This window comes from Acanthisitta chloris, unplaced genomic scaffold (assembly GCF_000695815.1).
Source record: "Acanthisitta chloris isolate BGI_N310 unplaced genomic scaffold, ASM69581v1 scaffold2806, whole genome shotgun sequence".
Lineage (NCBI taxonomy): Eukaryota > Metazoa > Chordata > Aves > Passeriformes > Acanthisittidae > Acanthisitta > Acanthisitta chloris.
Genome location: NW_008676293.1, coordinates 1 through 18746, shown reverse-complemented (window position 1 = coordinate 18746; position 18746 = coordinate 1). Strand labels below are relative to the sequence as shown.

General features: G+C 35.9%; 1 protein-coding gene across 1 annotated transcript in view; it reads right to left on the bottom strand.

Moving 5' to 3' along the window:
* The window catches only part of LOC103803503 (hippocampus abundant transcript-like protein 1), a gene marked incomplete at its 5' end in the record, with an annotated part of 18741 nt that extends 896 nt beyond the window's left edge, over nt 1-17845 (bottom strand). The window contains 10 exons of the mRNA XM_009076063.1: nt 3207-3364; nt 5170-5267; nt 6174-6286; nt 7422-7493; nt 8067-8180; nt 9290-9508; nt 11295-11409; nt 12211-12338; nt 14611-14673; nt 17750-17845. Of these exons, the coding sequence (XP_009074311.1) occupies nt 3207-3364; nt 5170-5267; nt 6174-6286; nt 7422-7493; nt 8067-8180; nt 9290-9508; nt 11295-11409; nt 12211-12338; nt 14611-14673; nt 17750-17845 (1176 nt within the window). The remainder of the gene's footprint in view (nt 1-3206; nt 3365-5169; nt 5268-6173; nt 6287-7421; nt 7494-8066; nt 8181-9289; nt 9509-11294; nt 11410-12210; nt 12339-14610; nt 14674-17749) is intronic.
* Nucleotides 17846-18746: the final 901 nt, after the last annotated feature.

Sequence of the window (18746 nt, the reverse complement as noted above, 5' to 3'; positions counted from 1 at the left end):
TCTCCTGCAACCCTGATGATTCTATGATTCTAAAGCAACAGCAGGCTATGCAGCATGTACTGTTCTCACTGTAGAGACTGGCTGCTGGCATGTACAATAATTTAGGACTTCGAGTTACTTTCTTGCTTCTATGCAGTTTATTTTAAAATTTTAAACACAATCTATCTGGATTTCACAGCCAGAATTAAAAACAAACGCCAGAAAGGCTGTAAGACCAATTTTAATACGGCTACGTTTAATGATAAACCTGTACAAAAGAAAGTGTTACCAATTCCACTTTTTCTTTTCATCTTAAACAACTTCTCTGTATCTGTGCCAACTAAAACTAAATAAAATTCAGAAGATGAAACTTGTCAACCCAGTGCACCTTTTTTTCTAATTCTAATATGAAGTGGGAAAGCAGCTGAAGTTAAGCATACAGTAACAGGATACTCAACATTGCTTCAACTCTTAAAACAATCAGAGGACTAAATTTTCAGCTGATGGTCTCTACATGTAAAGCATATAAGTATACCAACTGAATTTATATTAATGATATTACTTAAATCTTCAAGAGGTGCTGGGCACACAAGCACCTAAAGATGTAAAAAACTTCCATAAATTTGTAGTGTAATAGCTGACATATCTGAGCAGCTTTTGAATATTACGCTATTGTGGTTTCACTGAAGAGAGTAAGAGCCTCTGAAAAGCAGTGCTCACTCATTGCACTGCCAAGTGTTATTATTACCCTCCAAACACAGCCCATGACTGCACTGCTTGCTGTAAGGGCTTCCTCTGAATAATTACAATGATGAAACCTCTCTCCTCTTTAGGATCTCCAGTTTTGGAGACAGTTATTTAAATGGGAATTAGAACAGATATGCTTTACTTTCATTATTTATGTACTGCAGAGCAGACACATAACCATTCTTGAAGAGGTGCTTCAGATCTTTTCTTTGACAGAACAGAAATGCAAGTTAACCTGTGGTATTACTGCAACTCTCCCACTTCCATGAGAAAAAAATTATATTCAGTAAAATCTTATTCTTGAGTCCTCTAGAGTAATAGAAATGAATACTCAGAGGCAAGGAAAGAAAATAAAATTGTTGGAGCTGTTTAAAACACAACCACCGAAACGACCCCTAGGCTCCTGCATTTACTCTATGCATTAAATAACTTAAATTTGCACTCATTTCTCTGTCTCCATTGCTTGAATACGGAGGTTTACAAGACCGTTATATGTAACAATTCGGTTTTGTGCTCTGTTCCTCAGTGAAGACAAAAACCCCTATATCTGAAAGGTACAATTCTTTCCCACTGCTGTATTAGACTTGAATTTAAGAATAAGTAGAAGAAAAATGAGATTATTTTCCTGGCTTATAGTCTCATGCATTAGAGAGAGAATGTAATTACAGACATATAACAAAGTTTGAGTGCATACACAAGTAAACTAAAGAGCTATCCCACTGAAATTAGGAGGAAAAGCAATTGTAGTCATGCAGATAGTGATTCTGCTATTCTGCTAACTTTAGAAATACTTACGTATTTATTAAGTATGCTTTGAAGCTACCAAGAACATCTGAAACAGCAGCTTAATTCATGCTTACAGTTCAGAAAATTCATTATTTTATAAGACAACTCATACACTAGGCTTCAGCACACTGTTTTACCACAACAGAGGTTTTGACTTGCTTATATCTCACTGGAACTGTAATGCACAGCATCTTAGAATTTTAGGTATTGGAATGGACCTTATACATCATCTACTCCAAACCCCCTTTCCTATGGGCAAGGACACCTCCACAGTAGAACAGGTTGCTCAAGGCTTCATCCAGCCTGGCTTTGAACACTGCCAGGACTGGGACATCTACTACGGCACTGGGCAACCTGTGCCAGTGTCTTACCACCCTCACAGGAAAAACTAGTTTCCTAATGTCTAACCTAAATTTCCCCTCTTTGAATTTATACCCATCTGGGCTACATCAACAAAAAAAATTAAATTCAAAAAACCAACAAACATGGATATTCTGAACGTAAACAGAACAGACCGAAATTATTCACAACAGAAATGTGTGTAAAAGGTCAAAAACTCAACACACTCCTCACCCTCAAGAAAACCTTATGTGATTTGATGCTTTAAAAAACAGATCTCAAGAGTGAAATTTTAAGTAGTAGAGGTACAACAAAGCTCTTGAAAACCAGAAATGTTTATTATAAAGGTTTTTTCCATATTTTACTACAGTTTCCTTCTTGTACTCAGAAAGAGTCTCTTTGCCTCCTTACTCTAAAGCCCTTCCCAGTTTGCTTGAGGCAATTATGAAGCACCATACCATAGGTAGAGCACTGAGCAATATGTTTAAGCACTAAGCACTGGATACAGTAAGCACCTGGAGAGATACACAGACTAGGGGGTGAATGTCAAACAGTTGTTTCTACAGTAAGAGCAACCAGCTACTTACATATTCTGCTAATTTGTTGATGACAAGCTAAGAGATCGTTGTGTCTCTAGAAGTCCATTCCTAGTATTTTGGTAAAGCAATTAAATTGTACCTGAAGAGGTCAGAGCAATCAAGCCAAAAAGAAAAGAGGGTCCATAACATTCTCTAAACTCTGGTAAGCAAACAACTGATATTCTGGAAGTCAAATCGGAAAGAACAAAGTAGAGAAAAATGCAGACTTGAAACAAAAAGTGACAGATAAAAAGAAAAGACAGCCGGGAACTCCAAAGAAATGCTGTCCAAGACTGACTTTTCCCCATTCTCCCGTTTCTTACAGATAAGGAGGGTAATGAACAGCATTGTTAATGCCACTGGCAGGGGGAATGTAACTCAACTATATACTAAATTGCTGTATACATTAATAATTAACCTATTGTTGTGTGGTATTGTTATGATAACCTTGTTACAATTTACTAACTTAGCAAAAATGACCTTCCTATTCCCAAAATTTTGTGCTTCACTGAAATTCAGGATTACAGCTGTGTTTCCAGTAAATTTACATCAGAAGAAATTACCTGGTTACACTGAAACTAAAACTGCTACTACCACAAATCTAAATATTTACTATCAAATTTAAATGATGAGCTATCTTAACAGTTTAATAAAGCTGAGAAGTGAAGATGAAGTAGTTCAAGAATAAAATACAGAGATTTTAAATCAACCAAAAATGATAGATTTCTACCCTTATGAGTTGTATGATGGAAGCTGCACACCAAATTTTGAACTTACCTCATCAGTGAGATCATGCACTGCATTTTTTCCAGACGTCTGATCAGGCAGCAATTCATTGAGTTCCACGTGGAAGAGAAAGAAAATAAAGCCATACAGTGCTGGTCCCAGGCCATTGCACAGTCCTCTAATTCCAGTTATTATTCCTTGGACAACACCTAATGGAGAGGAAAAAAAACAAGAGTAGGATTTATTTGTTTTTATAATCAAGAAAGAAACATTCAGAGCCAAAAGCTCTGAGTGGATTGCAATGATTGTTATGCAAGAGCACATCTCAATTATTTTTACATTCTAACATCTTAATTAATACATTGAAGACAACTCTTCAGGTTTAAAATAATCCTATGCATGACCATGGTTCTGTCACCAGATCTGCAGGCTACTGGAAGCAATATGAATTTTGAATATGGGTGATGAAATTTATGTGCAAGTTTAATTTTCTATATTAGTGTTCTCTCACCCAAAGCCTACAAAGAAGATAGCAGAGATTACGTTTGGTACCCATTCAATTTCCTTTCAAGTGAAATTTAGAGTAATGTATCTGCGTGTTAAGGACTACGACTGGAAAAGTATGCAGAAACTGTGACAGAGTTCTTCCCCTCAGCAGTCTAAAACCAGGATTTGTTTGAGTACCAAGTAATTTATTTGGGCAGTAAATTCAAGTGTATTGCAGTAAATTCACACAAATTGACTGGCTGCAATTTTACACTGGATTCTTTTGAAAGCTCAATTAATCAAAGTGCTATAGTTATGCTTCTGCTTCTACTTCATTAAGTGATTGTGACAACAGTGCAGAAAGGTTTTTTTATTAACTTGCATATTAAGGTTCTACAGAATGCTATTTTTAAAACATTAATAGTCTGTGTGTCTGCTTCCTTAAGACAGTAACTTGTGAAATGGAAGGAAAGAAAACATGCCAAAAAGATAGCTGTCCAAGATTTTACTTCATAGGTTGACATGTAAGTTCAAAATCTTCGTGCCACTAGGTGGCAAAACCTCACTCCTGAAACTGTCGAATGCCTGAGCTATTAACACTACTTTCCTGTATGTAAAATGAAAGTTCAATGGCTGTCAGCTTAACTGAACAATTCATTTCATAACATAAACAGCAAGTCTTTAAAAATCATTTACATGTCTTTCTTAGAAACAAAAAATGGAGGAGAGGGGAATAATAAAATAAACCCTGTAAAATACAGTCTTTCGCATCGTTCAAATTCAGTAAAAATCTGCCTCCCGGAATAGCACCTAATTCATACCTCATACCTCCCATATTAACTGCACTTGCTCAACTTCATGTTGTAGAATGTTAAAGCAAGACTGATAGAATTTACATGTACATAATCTTTTTTTAAAGAGAACACTAAATTCAGTTATTACACACCAGTGTTTTACTTTGTGATGACTTCTCTCACTTCATTTTACATGAGGAGTTATTTCTGACTCTCTGTGTTCCTCTACATCAAAACCAATACATTTTCTGTCTTCTCAGATCAGCTAGTTACTTAGGCTTCTTTCTCTATTCCTTGAAAATCTGAATAGGGCCAACTTTTCCACAAACAATAAAGCTTCTTGTATATATTAATTTTAATCTGGTAAAATGTGGGTTCAGTTTCTATTAAAAAGATGGTATTGTTACATTAATCCTGATGGTCTACTTGAGATAATATTGCTTTTGATGAAGAAGAAAGGAAAAACAAGAGAAAGTTTTTGTTGCTTTCATAGTACTTTTACAGGAAACTTGAAAAGAAGAAGCTGGTCAGACAGAAACTATGTATTTTGCAATGCAAGTATGATATATTTGTGCATCTCCTTCCTCTCCACATTGGTTGGTAGATTTCCACAGCTACTACCAAACAAAAATATCATTCATCAGGATATTTGAAAAGTACACCTCGATAACTATTCTGGTTTCCAGACAGAGAAAGCAGCCTGATGCTCAAACAGGAATTCATTCAATACTCACCTTGTTGATCTGCCTCTGCATTTCGTGAAACCAGGGCGCTGATTGCTGGGAATGTAATGCTTGACATTGCTGCTACAGCTCCTGCTGCCCACATCATCCTGTATTAAACACATAATTTGACTTAAAAATGAGACTACCTATATAATTACTCTCCACACCCGTAAAAAGGCCGCAAATGTACCCTCATTTAAGGCTTAATGTCCTTTCAAAATTCTCTTATTAAAATACCTGAAGACTGGAAATTTTCTGTTTAGACCCTTCTTCCTATGCCCTTCCCACAAATTATCCTGAGCTTGCTGGAACAGAGGCACATTTGATTTGATTCTACATTATCTATTACAGCAGAGGAAAAGACCAGAGTGGGAGTGAAATGGACTTCCCCTCTCCAAACACTATACAAAAGAACAACTTCCCTCAGTGTCTCAGTGAGGCATTTCTCTAGCTTCCATAACTCAATAGGAAGTGCCCTGAGAAAAAGTAAGTTTTCACCACTGTCAGGAGGACAAACTTGATAAAGAAGAGGCTGTTCTAGCTTCTGGTTCTAGCTGTCTTTAATTAAACAGTTCTTCCAACAAAAGAAGCTCTAGATAGTTTCCAAGACCAAATATAGTAAGAGAACATGTTAAAAAACCAAAAAAGTATAGGCCCTGTACCTAACTGGCAGAATGGATTTAGTGGAATTACTCGACAGAGGGAGCATGTTACTTACTAGCTTGTGAGTTTAAGGAAAAGTTTTAAACCAGTTTCATAGATGTAACAGTGGACCAAAATGGTGTAAAGACTCTCTTTTCAAAAGGGCTGTTGGACTGCAATTTATACTACATGTACAAAAAATTCTATCATTGCTATGACATTTGCAAAACACAAAACAAATTTTGGCAGGATAATTCAAATAAGAATGTTTAACTCACAGAACATTTAAATACTCATGACAACAGAACTAAATAGTAGAATTTCTTGGAAAAAACCTTAACAGGTATGTACACATGAAAATGTGTGCTTACCAAGGCTGGGATCCAAAACCATACCAAACCAACTGAAGGATCTGAAAGCCAAGGCCAAGGAGAACTGTATTTTTGTTCCCTATAGACCTCATCAAGATACCGAGAAACACCGTCTGCAAGAGAAATTGGTTTGTCCAGAAGTTGTTTTAGAAAGCCAGAAAAGGAAGCAAAAGTACAGCACTGCATAGCACAGTTCCTCTCGTCTTGTCTCTCTTCCCAGCTTTCTGGTTTCTCATTCTTTAACAAAGCTAGTTTGAATGCTAAATAGCAAAATACAGTATTTCTATATACATGTGTTATCTTTTCCAAAGATATCCAACATGCCAATACAAATCAGTATTTAGGAAGCAAAGATTATTTCAATTAGCTACACTCTTGAAAGAGTTCAAAAATCCATACAGCAGTCTCATTTTAACACTGAAAATTAAAAATCAGAAGGGCAGCCATTTTAGAGATTTTTAACAAAAATACTGGTCTGCATAAAGTATGACTGATATATATGAGTGCATATAACAACATCAGAACAAACCACAAAGTAAGGATTAAAAATAATTACCTGAATTAATAATGAAGGCCACAATTGACACCAGTAAAATTGCTAAACACTGATGAATGTGTTGCTTATGTCAAAACATTAAGACCTTCACTCTGCTAAGGATGGCAACAAGGTTACAACATACTGTATGTGCCATTCCTCTTCTTGTTATCACAATAGGAAGACCAACTGTATCCACAAAAATACCAAAGATCACATCATAAAATCTCTTTGATTCTCAACAGATGTAAAGGACCTGTTCAAAAACTGGCTCACTGTTGCCAATTAGGAGGTATGACAGAAACATACCAAAGCCTCACAGCTCATCAGCCTCCAAGCTGGGCCTAAATAACCAAAGTAATCAGGTCAATTCTGGCATTGTTTGTATGCAACTTCGATAGCAAGAGACAACTGAATAGCTTCACGTAGCATGACTTTTGCTTAAAATTATGCGTATGCCTGTCAGAAGGCCTTGCAATAAGTAACCCGTTTTACACATCATTTTAATAATTTAAATCAGAGTTCCACTGGATTTACTGATCCAAGTTTAGCAAACTTTAGTTTTGTTTTCTGACACCCAGGTCCAGTATTTGAAAGGATACAATAGCATGTAAGAGTATATAAAAGGATTAAAGACAAGTTTAATAGCCAGAATAGTCTACATCAATATTATTTGTACTGTTTAATAAAGCACTATAAAGAATTAGGCTTACCTGAGCTATTATGGACAGAATGCCTACCACAGCTATAAATGCTGCAATGCTAGTGGATCCAAAACCTATAATCTGTAGAAAACACAAAACATGTAAAACAAATGCCAAACACAAACGAGGGCATTAACTAGCAGAGATCTTCTTCAAAGAAAACACTGATCCCTGCTTGTAATCTAAATCCATACAGGAAGTGTCCACTTTTGAGAATAATCCTTAACTCGACTGCTTGCCAAGAAAACTACAGAAGAAAAAAAAAAAACTGCCTTAAAAAGGAAACAAGAGGAAGTCATGTATCTGGAAACTGAAGCTCTCTATCCCTCTCATAAACATAACAGCTTTTCAATCAGCAAGATCCCACCTCAAGACCTAAAAACTGCTGCACTGGATGAGAACAAAGGTCTGCTTAAGGTTAACACATGCTTAAGCTATCACAGGGTTTATGCCGCAGGAGTCAAGTGTTATTCAGTTCTCGGCTCAGCAGAATACCATGTCTCTAGTTTTAAAGCTATGTTTTGCCAGAAAGCAGGTTTCTGAACAAAGTCTTCAACAAAAAAACAAGTCTCAACAGAGTCCTCAACAAGAAATAAATCTTAGGGAATACTTCTTTAAACATCCTTAATAAGATGTGAAAACACTGACATTCACCTGTCTCAAGTACAGGAAAAAACTGGAATACTGGCCAGCCTCAGGCAGATAGGAGAGAAACACTGTAATGCAGATCGGGAGAACTGTAGAATCTTTTCTAACCTTCTTCAGAGACTGTAGAACACAGGAACAAAGCAAGTATTGGAACATTTATACAAAATCAAATGAAAGCATAATGAAAGCAGAAGGTAGATTCAGTTTTTTAAAAATCCATTTTTATCTATGCATACATGCAAAAAAAAAGAAAAATCACACATGGAAACCATTAAGCTGAATGTTAAGTAAGAAACAATCTCATAAAGTTTGTGGTATCCTATTCTTCTGCAAAGTTTCCACTGGATTTTTGAAGTTACTGTTCAATGAGGAATTATTTTATCCTCCAAAAACAGCATCATATAATATTTACAGAAGTTAGTAACATCATCTAATTGATCTCCATAATAATCTGTTTTGAATGATGCTAGCAAATTACAAAGCCTCATTACAACAGTTTCTTTTCCAAAATTCTTAAGAGTACTTTTTCTTCTACAGTTCTTATACTTGTTCATCCATGATATTAATTGCTTGAGAAACAAATAAAATGTGTAAAAAAAATTCTGTAATTGCAGTCTTTCAAGCGTGCCTCTCAACACTCACAACTGATTCCCAGCAGGACAGATCTCAATCACTCTTTTCCACTCTTAAGATATCACAGCGTAACACATAGTAACTGATAAAGTGTGAATAAATGAACAAGGGAGTTCAAAGACTACATGAGATGTGTTAGCTCTTCCCACATATGCCTGTGGAAAAATCAGGTTTTACAGATCCATTCTGTATTAAAATGAAATCACATATAACTGAAATTGGAAATCAAGCGTGGGTAGAGATACTGCAAAAAATACGAACATATAGATAGTATGGAAAATTTTACAGTATCAGCTTTTGCAGAGTAAGAATTCAACATTTCTCTTACAATAAAATAGATTAAGTTAGAAAAATACAGAATTTTCCCTTGGGATTTCACACCAAATACTGTTTTCAATTCAAGATGTATTTAATCTGAAAAAGTTTGGTTTGATTTTGGTTTTCAGTGTAGCTAGATCTTTTGGGGCAAGAGCAGAGAACTGAATAGTCAAACTACCAATAAGGCTGAAGATTTCTCAAACTTACAAAATGCAATAAATCATTATTATTTATTAATCATCAAATACTTCATAATTACTTATTGAAGTGCAACTTACTGCAAAAGGATCTGCCTGTTCCCATGATATACAAGCTCCCCATGAAGCAGGTCTCATTTTTTCGGGCAGAGATTCTGGCACAGCTAGCAGGATGAAGCAGATGTCCACAACAGCCACCAACGTGGCCACTAATACAACCAGGTTATCTCCATAGCTGGCAGACAGGTATGCTCCAATGGCAGGACTAGTTACCAAACTTGCTGCAAATGTGGCAGATACCTATGCACAAGAATAGTTTACAAACTCATTTAAGTGTTTATCCTGCCATTACAGAAATACGAAGTAACTTGCTCAACACCACCACCCCTCCCCAGATGTGTGGTTTTAAAAAACACAACTATCAAAATGCAGGCAAAAACAAAACAAAACAAAAAAACCCACAACAAACCATGCACCACATATGACTGCAAATATGGGTACAAATAGTTTCTCCAACTTCCTCCAAAGCACACCATACTAGACAGACTTTGCAGTCAAAGAGTGGGTTTGGCTCGAAGAGAAATGGGTCTTACTTTCAAGTAGACTAAAATCTTGGGGTTTTTTTTCTAATTACGAATTTGAAGAGATTTCCCTGAAAAAGTTGTCAGCACATTTAAATGCCTGCTTAAGTGAACCTGGCCCTCAGCACTCCGGGTAATACGCAGAATAATACATAATGCCTTTCTTAACAGTTTGCCTTTTAAATACACAACTACCACTGGACAGAACAGCAAACCAGGAAATCATTAGCTATGATGATGACTTTGACAACAGCTTCAACAAGAACTGTATTGCAGCATACTACACTGTAGTGACATGCAGCTACTAACAGACCACATACTATATTCATGCACAGCAGAATATGAGGAAAAATCAAGCATTGTAAATAAATTTCATTATAAAAATAATCAGAAAAAGGTTAGGAAAAAAGCTAAGGTGGGTTTCTTTTGTTTTTAATTACTCCTCCTTTCCAGTCCCCAAAATAAAAACACTCCACATAACTACTTTCCAGAACAAATAAGAACACAAGCTAGAAATTTAGCTTCATACCAATTTAGAAAAAAACTCCTAAGGAAAAGATATAACAAACAAACAGACGAAGAGCTCAGCAAAACACCTGCACTTCTGTCTATCACTTCACAGAATTTTAGATCAAGCTGTCTCTGTCAAGAAAAAAACGTTTGAAGGCACAGAAATATGTGTTTCAAATATACTTATGGGCCTCTTTATATGTAGGAGAAATACAGTGGGATTTCAGAATGTTTAAATCTGTTTTGTGCTCTGCTACAACAATACACACAAGTTCAAGAGAATTCAGTCCTTTATTTTCTTATCTATTAAAACAACATTTAAGTAATAATACATCCCTAAGGCTAAACATAAAGGGAATCCTGAACAGCTCAGACAACAATCAGCCAAAAATCAAATCCATGAATATCTGTATAGTGAAAACAGACAGACAGAGGATAAAGGGATAAAAGACGTTCAAACACTAATGGCATCTACCAACAGACCTACAAAACCTAGACCAATATCGATATTAGGAAAGCAAATTAAGCAGGAATTCTATTACTACTGGAAGGACGAGTTTGTATCAGCTGAACCATTTTCCTTGTCTTTTGCTAATTAAGAAAGGTCATGAGTAAATTACTAAAAACACTGCATTATGTACTTTCACCCTTCCTGCCTGTGCTGACTCTAGAAAAAGCCACTCTATATTAAAAGGAAGTCACATGAACTCAAAGTGCCATTTACAGGTGACAGAGGAGATTGCTAGATGAAGTACTGAAGAACTTGCATTGCCTTTAACATTTCACATTTTGCTTGTTTTCTTACACATGCCCTCCAAGCTGTCAAATTTTTATCCTGCACACAGCACTCTGTTCACTGCCTGAACTCTAATCCAGTGTCCTGAGACATAGTTCACATTCTTTTGTCAACCTCACTGCATTAATCACGAAACAATCTGGGCATCAAAACACAAGTTCAATATGAAGGTTGTAATTCCAGGTTTAGCACAACTTACCAGTCCATAGGCTGTGATTCTTTCATGTTCTTGTGTTACATCAGCTACGTAGGCAAATATTACAGAAAAGGTGGCTGAAAAGATCCCAGATACTGCAATCATAGCGAAGTACCACCTAATGATACGAAGGTAACAATTAAAGTTTAAGCAAAGATCTCTTGTTTTTTCACTTACTAATTAGCAAATTTGTATTTAAGCTTAAGAGAACCATTCCTCAAGAACTAACATAGAGCTTTACTGGGAACGAATGATTGTGCAGTCTCATTAAATATTAGTAAACAGCATTTTAGTTTACATACTCTTCTGTTTACTTTACATCACCCTAAAATAAGAGGTGGCCCCTCCAGGACATAGTACCTGTATATATTTGCACTCTCAAGTTAAAATTATGAAAAACAAACTAACTATCTCAGAACTAATTTTCTCAGTCAGTTAGGAATAAACTATCACATATAATGCTTTGGAAGCTGAACTATGAATGCATTCAGTGTACACAATGTTCTTTTGTAATCCTTCCAAGTTTCACAGTTAATGTAAAAGCTTAACTGAGTGGTATTGGCTTGGTTTCAAAGCCCTAATCAAAGAGTAAAAAGATCTCAATTACAGCAATTATACTTTTCAGTGGCAAATAAATGGTAAGGTTCATTTAGGTTTAAAAACATGTTTATTACAGCACTGTTAGTCATCAAAACAAAATAATTAACATCTGAGCTTAAATCACATTCCATTATTTCTACTTTTAGGATACAAGGTTTTAACACCTCTTAAAAAGAAAAGCTTCAGAATAATATAACTTTGTCTTGAAAGGAAAAGCTGCTTTCTTGTTGTCCTATTGTCCCTCTCTCATTTTCCCAAACTACTCTAATTGAATTTCTGCTCTACTGACAAGCTTCCTACTGCAGTCTGCACCACTTACCATGGGCTTATTCTCATTAATGGAATTGGGACACATGTGAAGAAAACTGTAAGAAGAAGAAACGATTTCCTTCCCCATGCATCTGAGAGAGCACCTATTAGGGGAGCACTGAGAAAGGACAAAAACCCCTGTGACAGAAGAAAAACAATTAACATGACTTTATCTACATTTCCAAGGCTCACTTTAACCACAATATAAGAAAGGACTAAAATTGAAAATTGATTTGAAATTAAACACAAAGTTGTAAATAGCTGGAAACATACAAAATTTATTCTACAGTCTAGTCTTCTGTGATTCTGATAATTTGTATTTGAAATCTATTAGAGTGCATTAAAAAAAAAGACATGGCACACATTTTTTCAAGATCAAGAAATACTACAGACTGAAAAAGCTTCTTTAAAATCTTCAAAATACAATCTAGTTTCACAAAGGACATCTTCGCCTCTATCAGGAGGCTTACCGTTACATTTCAAACCCAAGCTCCCCTCTAATCCTGTTCTAAGAGAGAGTTTTGAATAACATAACTGCTCTCTGAAACAAATTTAACAGAACACTTATTGCTTTACACTATTTATTGTGTACAGTATATCTGTACACTGCAAGAACTGCAAGGACCAGCTGAGGAAGCTTGACAACTTGAGACTGTGGGACACCAGTGGCAAAGGTGGGAGTCAAATGTACAGTAAACAAAGAAAAAAATTACTAAGGATCAAATTCTGAACTTCCCAGCATTTCGTGAAGTCCTAAAATCTGTTCTGTAATACACAGAAGGCCTCAAATCTGTTCTGTATTGCACAGAAGAATTAAAGTAAGTAAAGGTTTTTCACAGGTTTGTTAACTGTGGAACAGATGCATCTTCCTCCTAATTAGTATATTCTTCACTCATCAGTCCATCTCTGTCATAGATCCAAACATAAGTGCATGCATGGTACTGCAAGCACTTCAATACACTCTAAGTCTACTCTGGCTAATCTGGGCTAACCTGTGCTGTTCAAACACAGCCACTTTCAACATAGGTGTCTCTGTACACACTGTACACGTGTACAGACTGCTCTACTGAATTCTACTAGATTCTGCCAAATCCTTGACCTCAGTGTTTTCAGTAAGTAAACCCAGAGCAACAGCTGTAAAGTCAGACCACCAGATCCTAGGAAAGTTAGGTGCCTTGGCTGAAAATAATGTTTCTGCTTCTTAGAATCAGATTTCAGTAGCATATGAACTAACATGTTTTGCTGTCACCAAAAACACTTCTCATGTTACATAAACAGAATTTTAAACAAGAAATTGGATACTGAAGTACAAGCTCACTCTGATCTATGCTCCTCTGTTTGTTACATCTGTTACAGCAAGACAAAGGCTTAGACCATGACATTAAGGCACTTTGCTACAGATATGCTCTGTGGAATTACATGGAACCCTCCATTTATTACTTTTAGGTGATACACATAGCTACACTGGACTGTGATTGAAGAGTTCAAAGAAAACAGCAAGAGGAACATGAATTTTGTTTTTCTAAGAGGACAATGAAAAGTTAACTTCCTCTTTCAGTTTGAGACACACCAATATCCCAAAGGCATGGTGTTCTGCCAATCTATCATGAAAAACAGCAAGTCAATCCTAAAGATGTCATGTTCTTAGAACAAAAAGCAATCCTTTAGATTTGTTACAGAATATAAAGACAAATCATTCTTGGGGTGTCATAAATTAACTTAGTCATAAGTTACAGCAAAGGCTTTGAAGCCTCTCAGTACGTCAATTAGCAAAGAAGAGACTTTGAAGTTTCAGTTATGCTAGCAAAACTCGGGCAAGCTTTTTTCTTGTGGCAACAATCCGGCATGGCCACCATGTGAATGCAGTGATAATAGTAAGCTATGAGCTGCTCTGAATATCTTAACTATCACAGAATGTCCAAAAGTTAATTAAAAAAAAAAAAAAAGGTGGAGGACAAGGAGAAAGAAAAACAACCCTGATGGAAATTACCTTTTATGCCACATCTTAGACAAAATCACAGTGTTTAAGTGCTTCATTTTTAATCTCAATGGTATCAACACAGCTGCATTAATCTGTTTCTGATATAAATCATCTAACATTAGGAAGCAGACATTGAAAACCTAGCTCTATTCTCAGAAAGATCCTTATCAAAATTGCACAAGCTAGAAGAGCTACCTATTCAAATGACAGGAATTTAAACATCTGGGAAACATTCCACATGTTTCAAGATGCTACCACTTAGGAATAAAACTGGGACTGAGCCCAAGAAAAACCACTACAATGTAAAAATTATTTAAGAATCAACTACATTCTCAGGGGTTTGTATGTTATTACAGAGAATGTGGGTGAGACAAGTCAAAATACAAGAACACACAGAATAATTAGGTCAGAGGTTTTGAAAAATCTTACCTTAACACCTTGAATAAGACCATTAATCAAGAATGTATGATGGGCAAATGTTTCATGTAAGACCTGATGGGGAAAAAATAATGCATTATTTGAAACAGGAGAGACAGGACAAATTTGACTCCAAGTTTAAATTTGATTTGTAAAACAGGATAGCTCTATTGGAAACTCTTTAAAAAACTGCGTCATCCCAAAATAAAATTTAAAAAAAAAACCTTTTTTAAAATCCCATAAAACGTATTTTATCACTCTTATTTGTCTTCCCAAGAAAATATTGACATGGTTTAATATCAATTTATTGGCATAAATTACTCTGCTGGCACAGACTGTAATGCAGAGGTAACTTGGTTTGGAATACTCTGCTCAAAAAGAGGATAAATGTAAACAAAAAGCATCTCCATGTGATACAAATTGCATATTTTTTATATAGCTAATTACTTTAAAAGGTTGACTCAAACACTTAATATTTAGGAGTGAAAATGAGATTCAGCTGACTTACACTGACAAGGAAAAAATAGTGCTACATTCACAACTGAGCAAACTGAAGCTATTCCACAGTCATACACTTAGAAACACTTGTCATGAACAAGTAGATGCTTATAAACACTAGCAACAGTACTGAGTGTTTAAATAACAGCTATGAATTCATTTAAGGTAAAGACCAGCAGTCTTAACTCAAGGGCAAGCACGTTAATCTACACTAAACAGATTTACCATAAATATGCAAGAGTTAAAGGGTCTCACAGGTGCTACCGTGTCAATTCAAAAACGTTATTGCAATGATCATAGCATGTATGCACACAAAATTCAAACTCATTTGCTCTTGTCATTTATAGACAAGTGCCACCAACTACAAAAATTACTTATATGCATACTGAGAAAATCATCAGCTTGAAGAAACAGAATACTTTAGTATCACTAGGAAAGTATCAGCATCATTTTTCAAGGATGACAGAGATCCTCAAATCATAGGTTTAATACAGCTAGTAGCTCTCATGCTAACTACTGGTTAGATAATACTGATTACTTACACCCCTGTTCCCTATTGGCATCATCTGCTGTTTAGATATGCAAAGCAATTTTTCATCTGTTAGACCACTGATCTTACGATGTGAACAGAGGAAAAAAATGTCAGGGCTCAAATCAGAGATCTAAAAGCAGATGACTTCTAAGTTTAAAAAACCCCACATAATAGAATGTACAGGCAGCTCACAGAGTCAAATCTAATTATCTTTTTCTGAAGTGTTTTCTAGTACTTTTTTCTGGGAGGCAACTCTGCTAATACTGCTTAATGCTTTTGAGATTAATTTCTGTTACTTTATAGACAAGAAAAATGCAATTTGGCAAACTGGTAGACAGAACTACTTTACTGAAGTTCTATCAACAGAAATACATATTCCAAAAGAATTACATTCAAGACAGAATACGCCATTAAGTCATTAATATTGCTTGTGGTGATTTACTAACATTGGCTTACAAGTCCATACATAAAAGTAATGAGCATAAGCTTTGGGCAGTCTGTGACCAAAATAGCCCTTGTAATAAACATTTCACAATCTTTTCTTCTGCAAGTATAGTGTTATGTAACAAACAGTACAGCTTTGCTGACAGATGTCAAAAGAAGTGAAAAAGTAATTTAAAAAATGAACTTTAAATAATCTCAGCTACCACAGAATACACAAAATTTATTTTTAGAATACATATAACTTATTTTTAGAATGGACAACATTTTAATCACATTGAATGATGACAATGACCTGAACAATCATGGCAAAACCACAAAAAATTTGAGTGACTGTGAGCTTGGATCAAAAGGCCAGAAAGTTCCATTTATGCCCTTCCTATCAGAAAAACCTGCTTGAGCAAAAGTGAGCAGCTGGCAGTTCGAAGGCTGAACCCTGCTCATAAAAAATCTCTACATGACTTCCAGTACTGCTGGCTGATAAGTAGGCCAATGTAAGTTACCACAAGCACGTCACAAGACAGAAGGGTGCAAAGTATCAAACTAGACTTGAAATTATTTGAACCATACAGCAACGCACGTCAGCGCATGCAAAGTTTATTACAAATAAAGAGCACACTCTCACCTATGGAACTATTTCAACTGGAGTACAATACTGGGGAAGTATTGAAGAACCCACCCAACATACAGTGTTACTAAAGTGGGTGGTTTTTTGCAGACCGTGTAAGAATTATAATTTTTACATTTATCCCTTTAAATGAGAAGTGCCAATCTTGGGCAAGCTGAAGTTGAGCACATTGGTTAAGTATAAAAGCAAATTTAAAAAAAAGAAGCAAGAAGGACCACTCAGTAAACTCCCCTGTATTTCGACATGGGCAAGACAGCATTACAGGATGGTCATTTAGTGAGACACCTGCTTTATGGAAACCTCTTAATTGTTTATATGGACTTGGAATCCACATAGTTTGGAGGAGTTTAGGGGTGGAAAATAATTAACTCCAAAATCTTTCAATCCCACAAAACTTTGTTTGCCATATTTTCAAAGTATTCTCAGATATTAACTGACATAAACCCAGCCAAGTAACACTTCTGATGATTTCTCTCAGGCAGGCCCAATTTCAACAAATAACATCCATGTTTTCAGATGAAACACTTCACATTTTATTATCAAACACCCAAATTATCTGTTCATCTGCAAAAGAACCTAATTCCAGAACACATTAAATACTTATGAAATCCATTACTTACACGAATGCCTTTGCATCATATATTGAGCTACATGCTGGCAAAACAGCCAGACCACGAGAGTGCACATGGTTAACTATGGTTTACATAGTTTATTCAATTGTTACAACTGGAAGTTAAGTTGAACTATGAAGTCTTAAAAAAACCCAGAATTTCCAGATATTTTCAATAAATTAAACTGATGTTACCGTAAAAGGCACATTCAAGTTAAAGAGTAGTACAGTGTTTTGTTAATTTGTCATTATCTTTTAATCTTTCAGGCCAAATCTCAACTGTAATATACTACTGCTGCAAAGTATTGAATGCTAAGACATCTGGAATTTAGGTAATGAGATAAACAGGAAATGCAAAACAAATTAAAACCCAAACCCCTAGGAACTAGCAGATTAACATTTATCATTACCACCAAGACAATAGATAATGAATAATACTTACTGTTAGCATTGGAGTTGTCAGGAGTCCCCAGGCAAAGAATTCTAGAAATATGACCACCACCGCATGGTATACGCTTGGCCGACCTATACCTTGTTGCTAAGAAAGCAAAACACATGCAGTAGTTGTACACACCCAGTTCATTACGTGTGCAAACATCTCCTTACAAACATGTTTTGAGCACAAACAGTGTTCAGGATGACGTCCTAAGCAAGCCCTTGGGAACAACAATAAGCCAAACAAGGGTGGAGAAAAGTTATTACGAAACAACCTAAGACCTCCCGGGAATTTGAAAAAGTTTGTTCCCTCCAAGTCTTGCTGACTGATGAAAATTATTTGTCCTATTTCTGACACTGCCCTGTACTGCTCTCACCTACAGGTCTTTAGGCTTCCTCCCCCTCAAGCATTATTCATAATCCTTTCACAACGGTGTGACAAACAGTGTACCTCTCCCTGCCACCTCCACAAGTAACAACAAAACAGATCCGTTTTATGAAGATCACTGTTTCAACAAAACTATGACAATGTACATAGTCAGAAGTGCAGCAATTTTTGTATTTGAAAATGCCAAAGTATAAGAAAATAAGGGGTTGCATATGCCGTCTGTAGAACTGCTTTCTGCTGGCTGCTGACCAAATGATTCCATCCTTGTGTGTGTCTGCCCATAGACTACAGACTGAGAAGCTATTCTGGTCAACAAGAATTGGCAAACTCCTTAAGTGCTTAAGATTCTGTCAAACTGCTGCCATTCAAGATCCAAGGACTGGATCCCAGACGAGACATCTAAAATCTCTTTATTTGGATGAAACTGGCAGAACCCTTAGGTAAAGCATATTTACATATTTACAGAGAACTGCTGCTTTCTTTCTTTCCAAAGCAGATTTAAGCAGCACTGTTGAACAATCCAGCAGTCCTCAATGCTGGTGCAATGGCAATGGCTGACAAGAGAAGACCAACATATGTCACCTACCTATGTAAAAGATTGCATATGAGTTTGTTC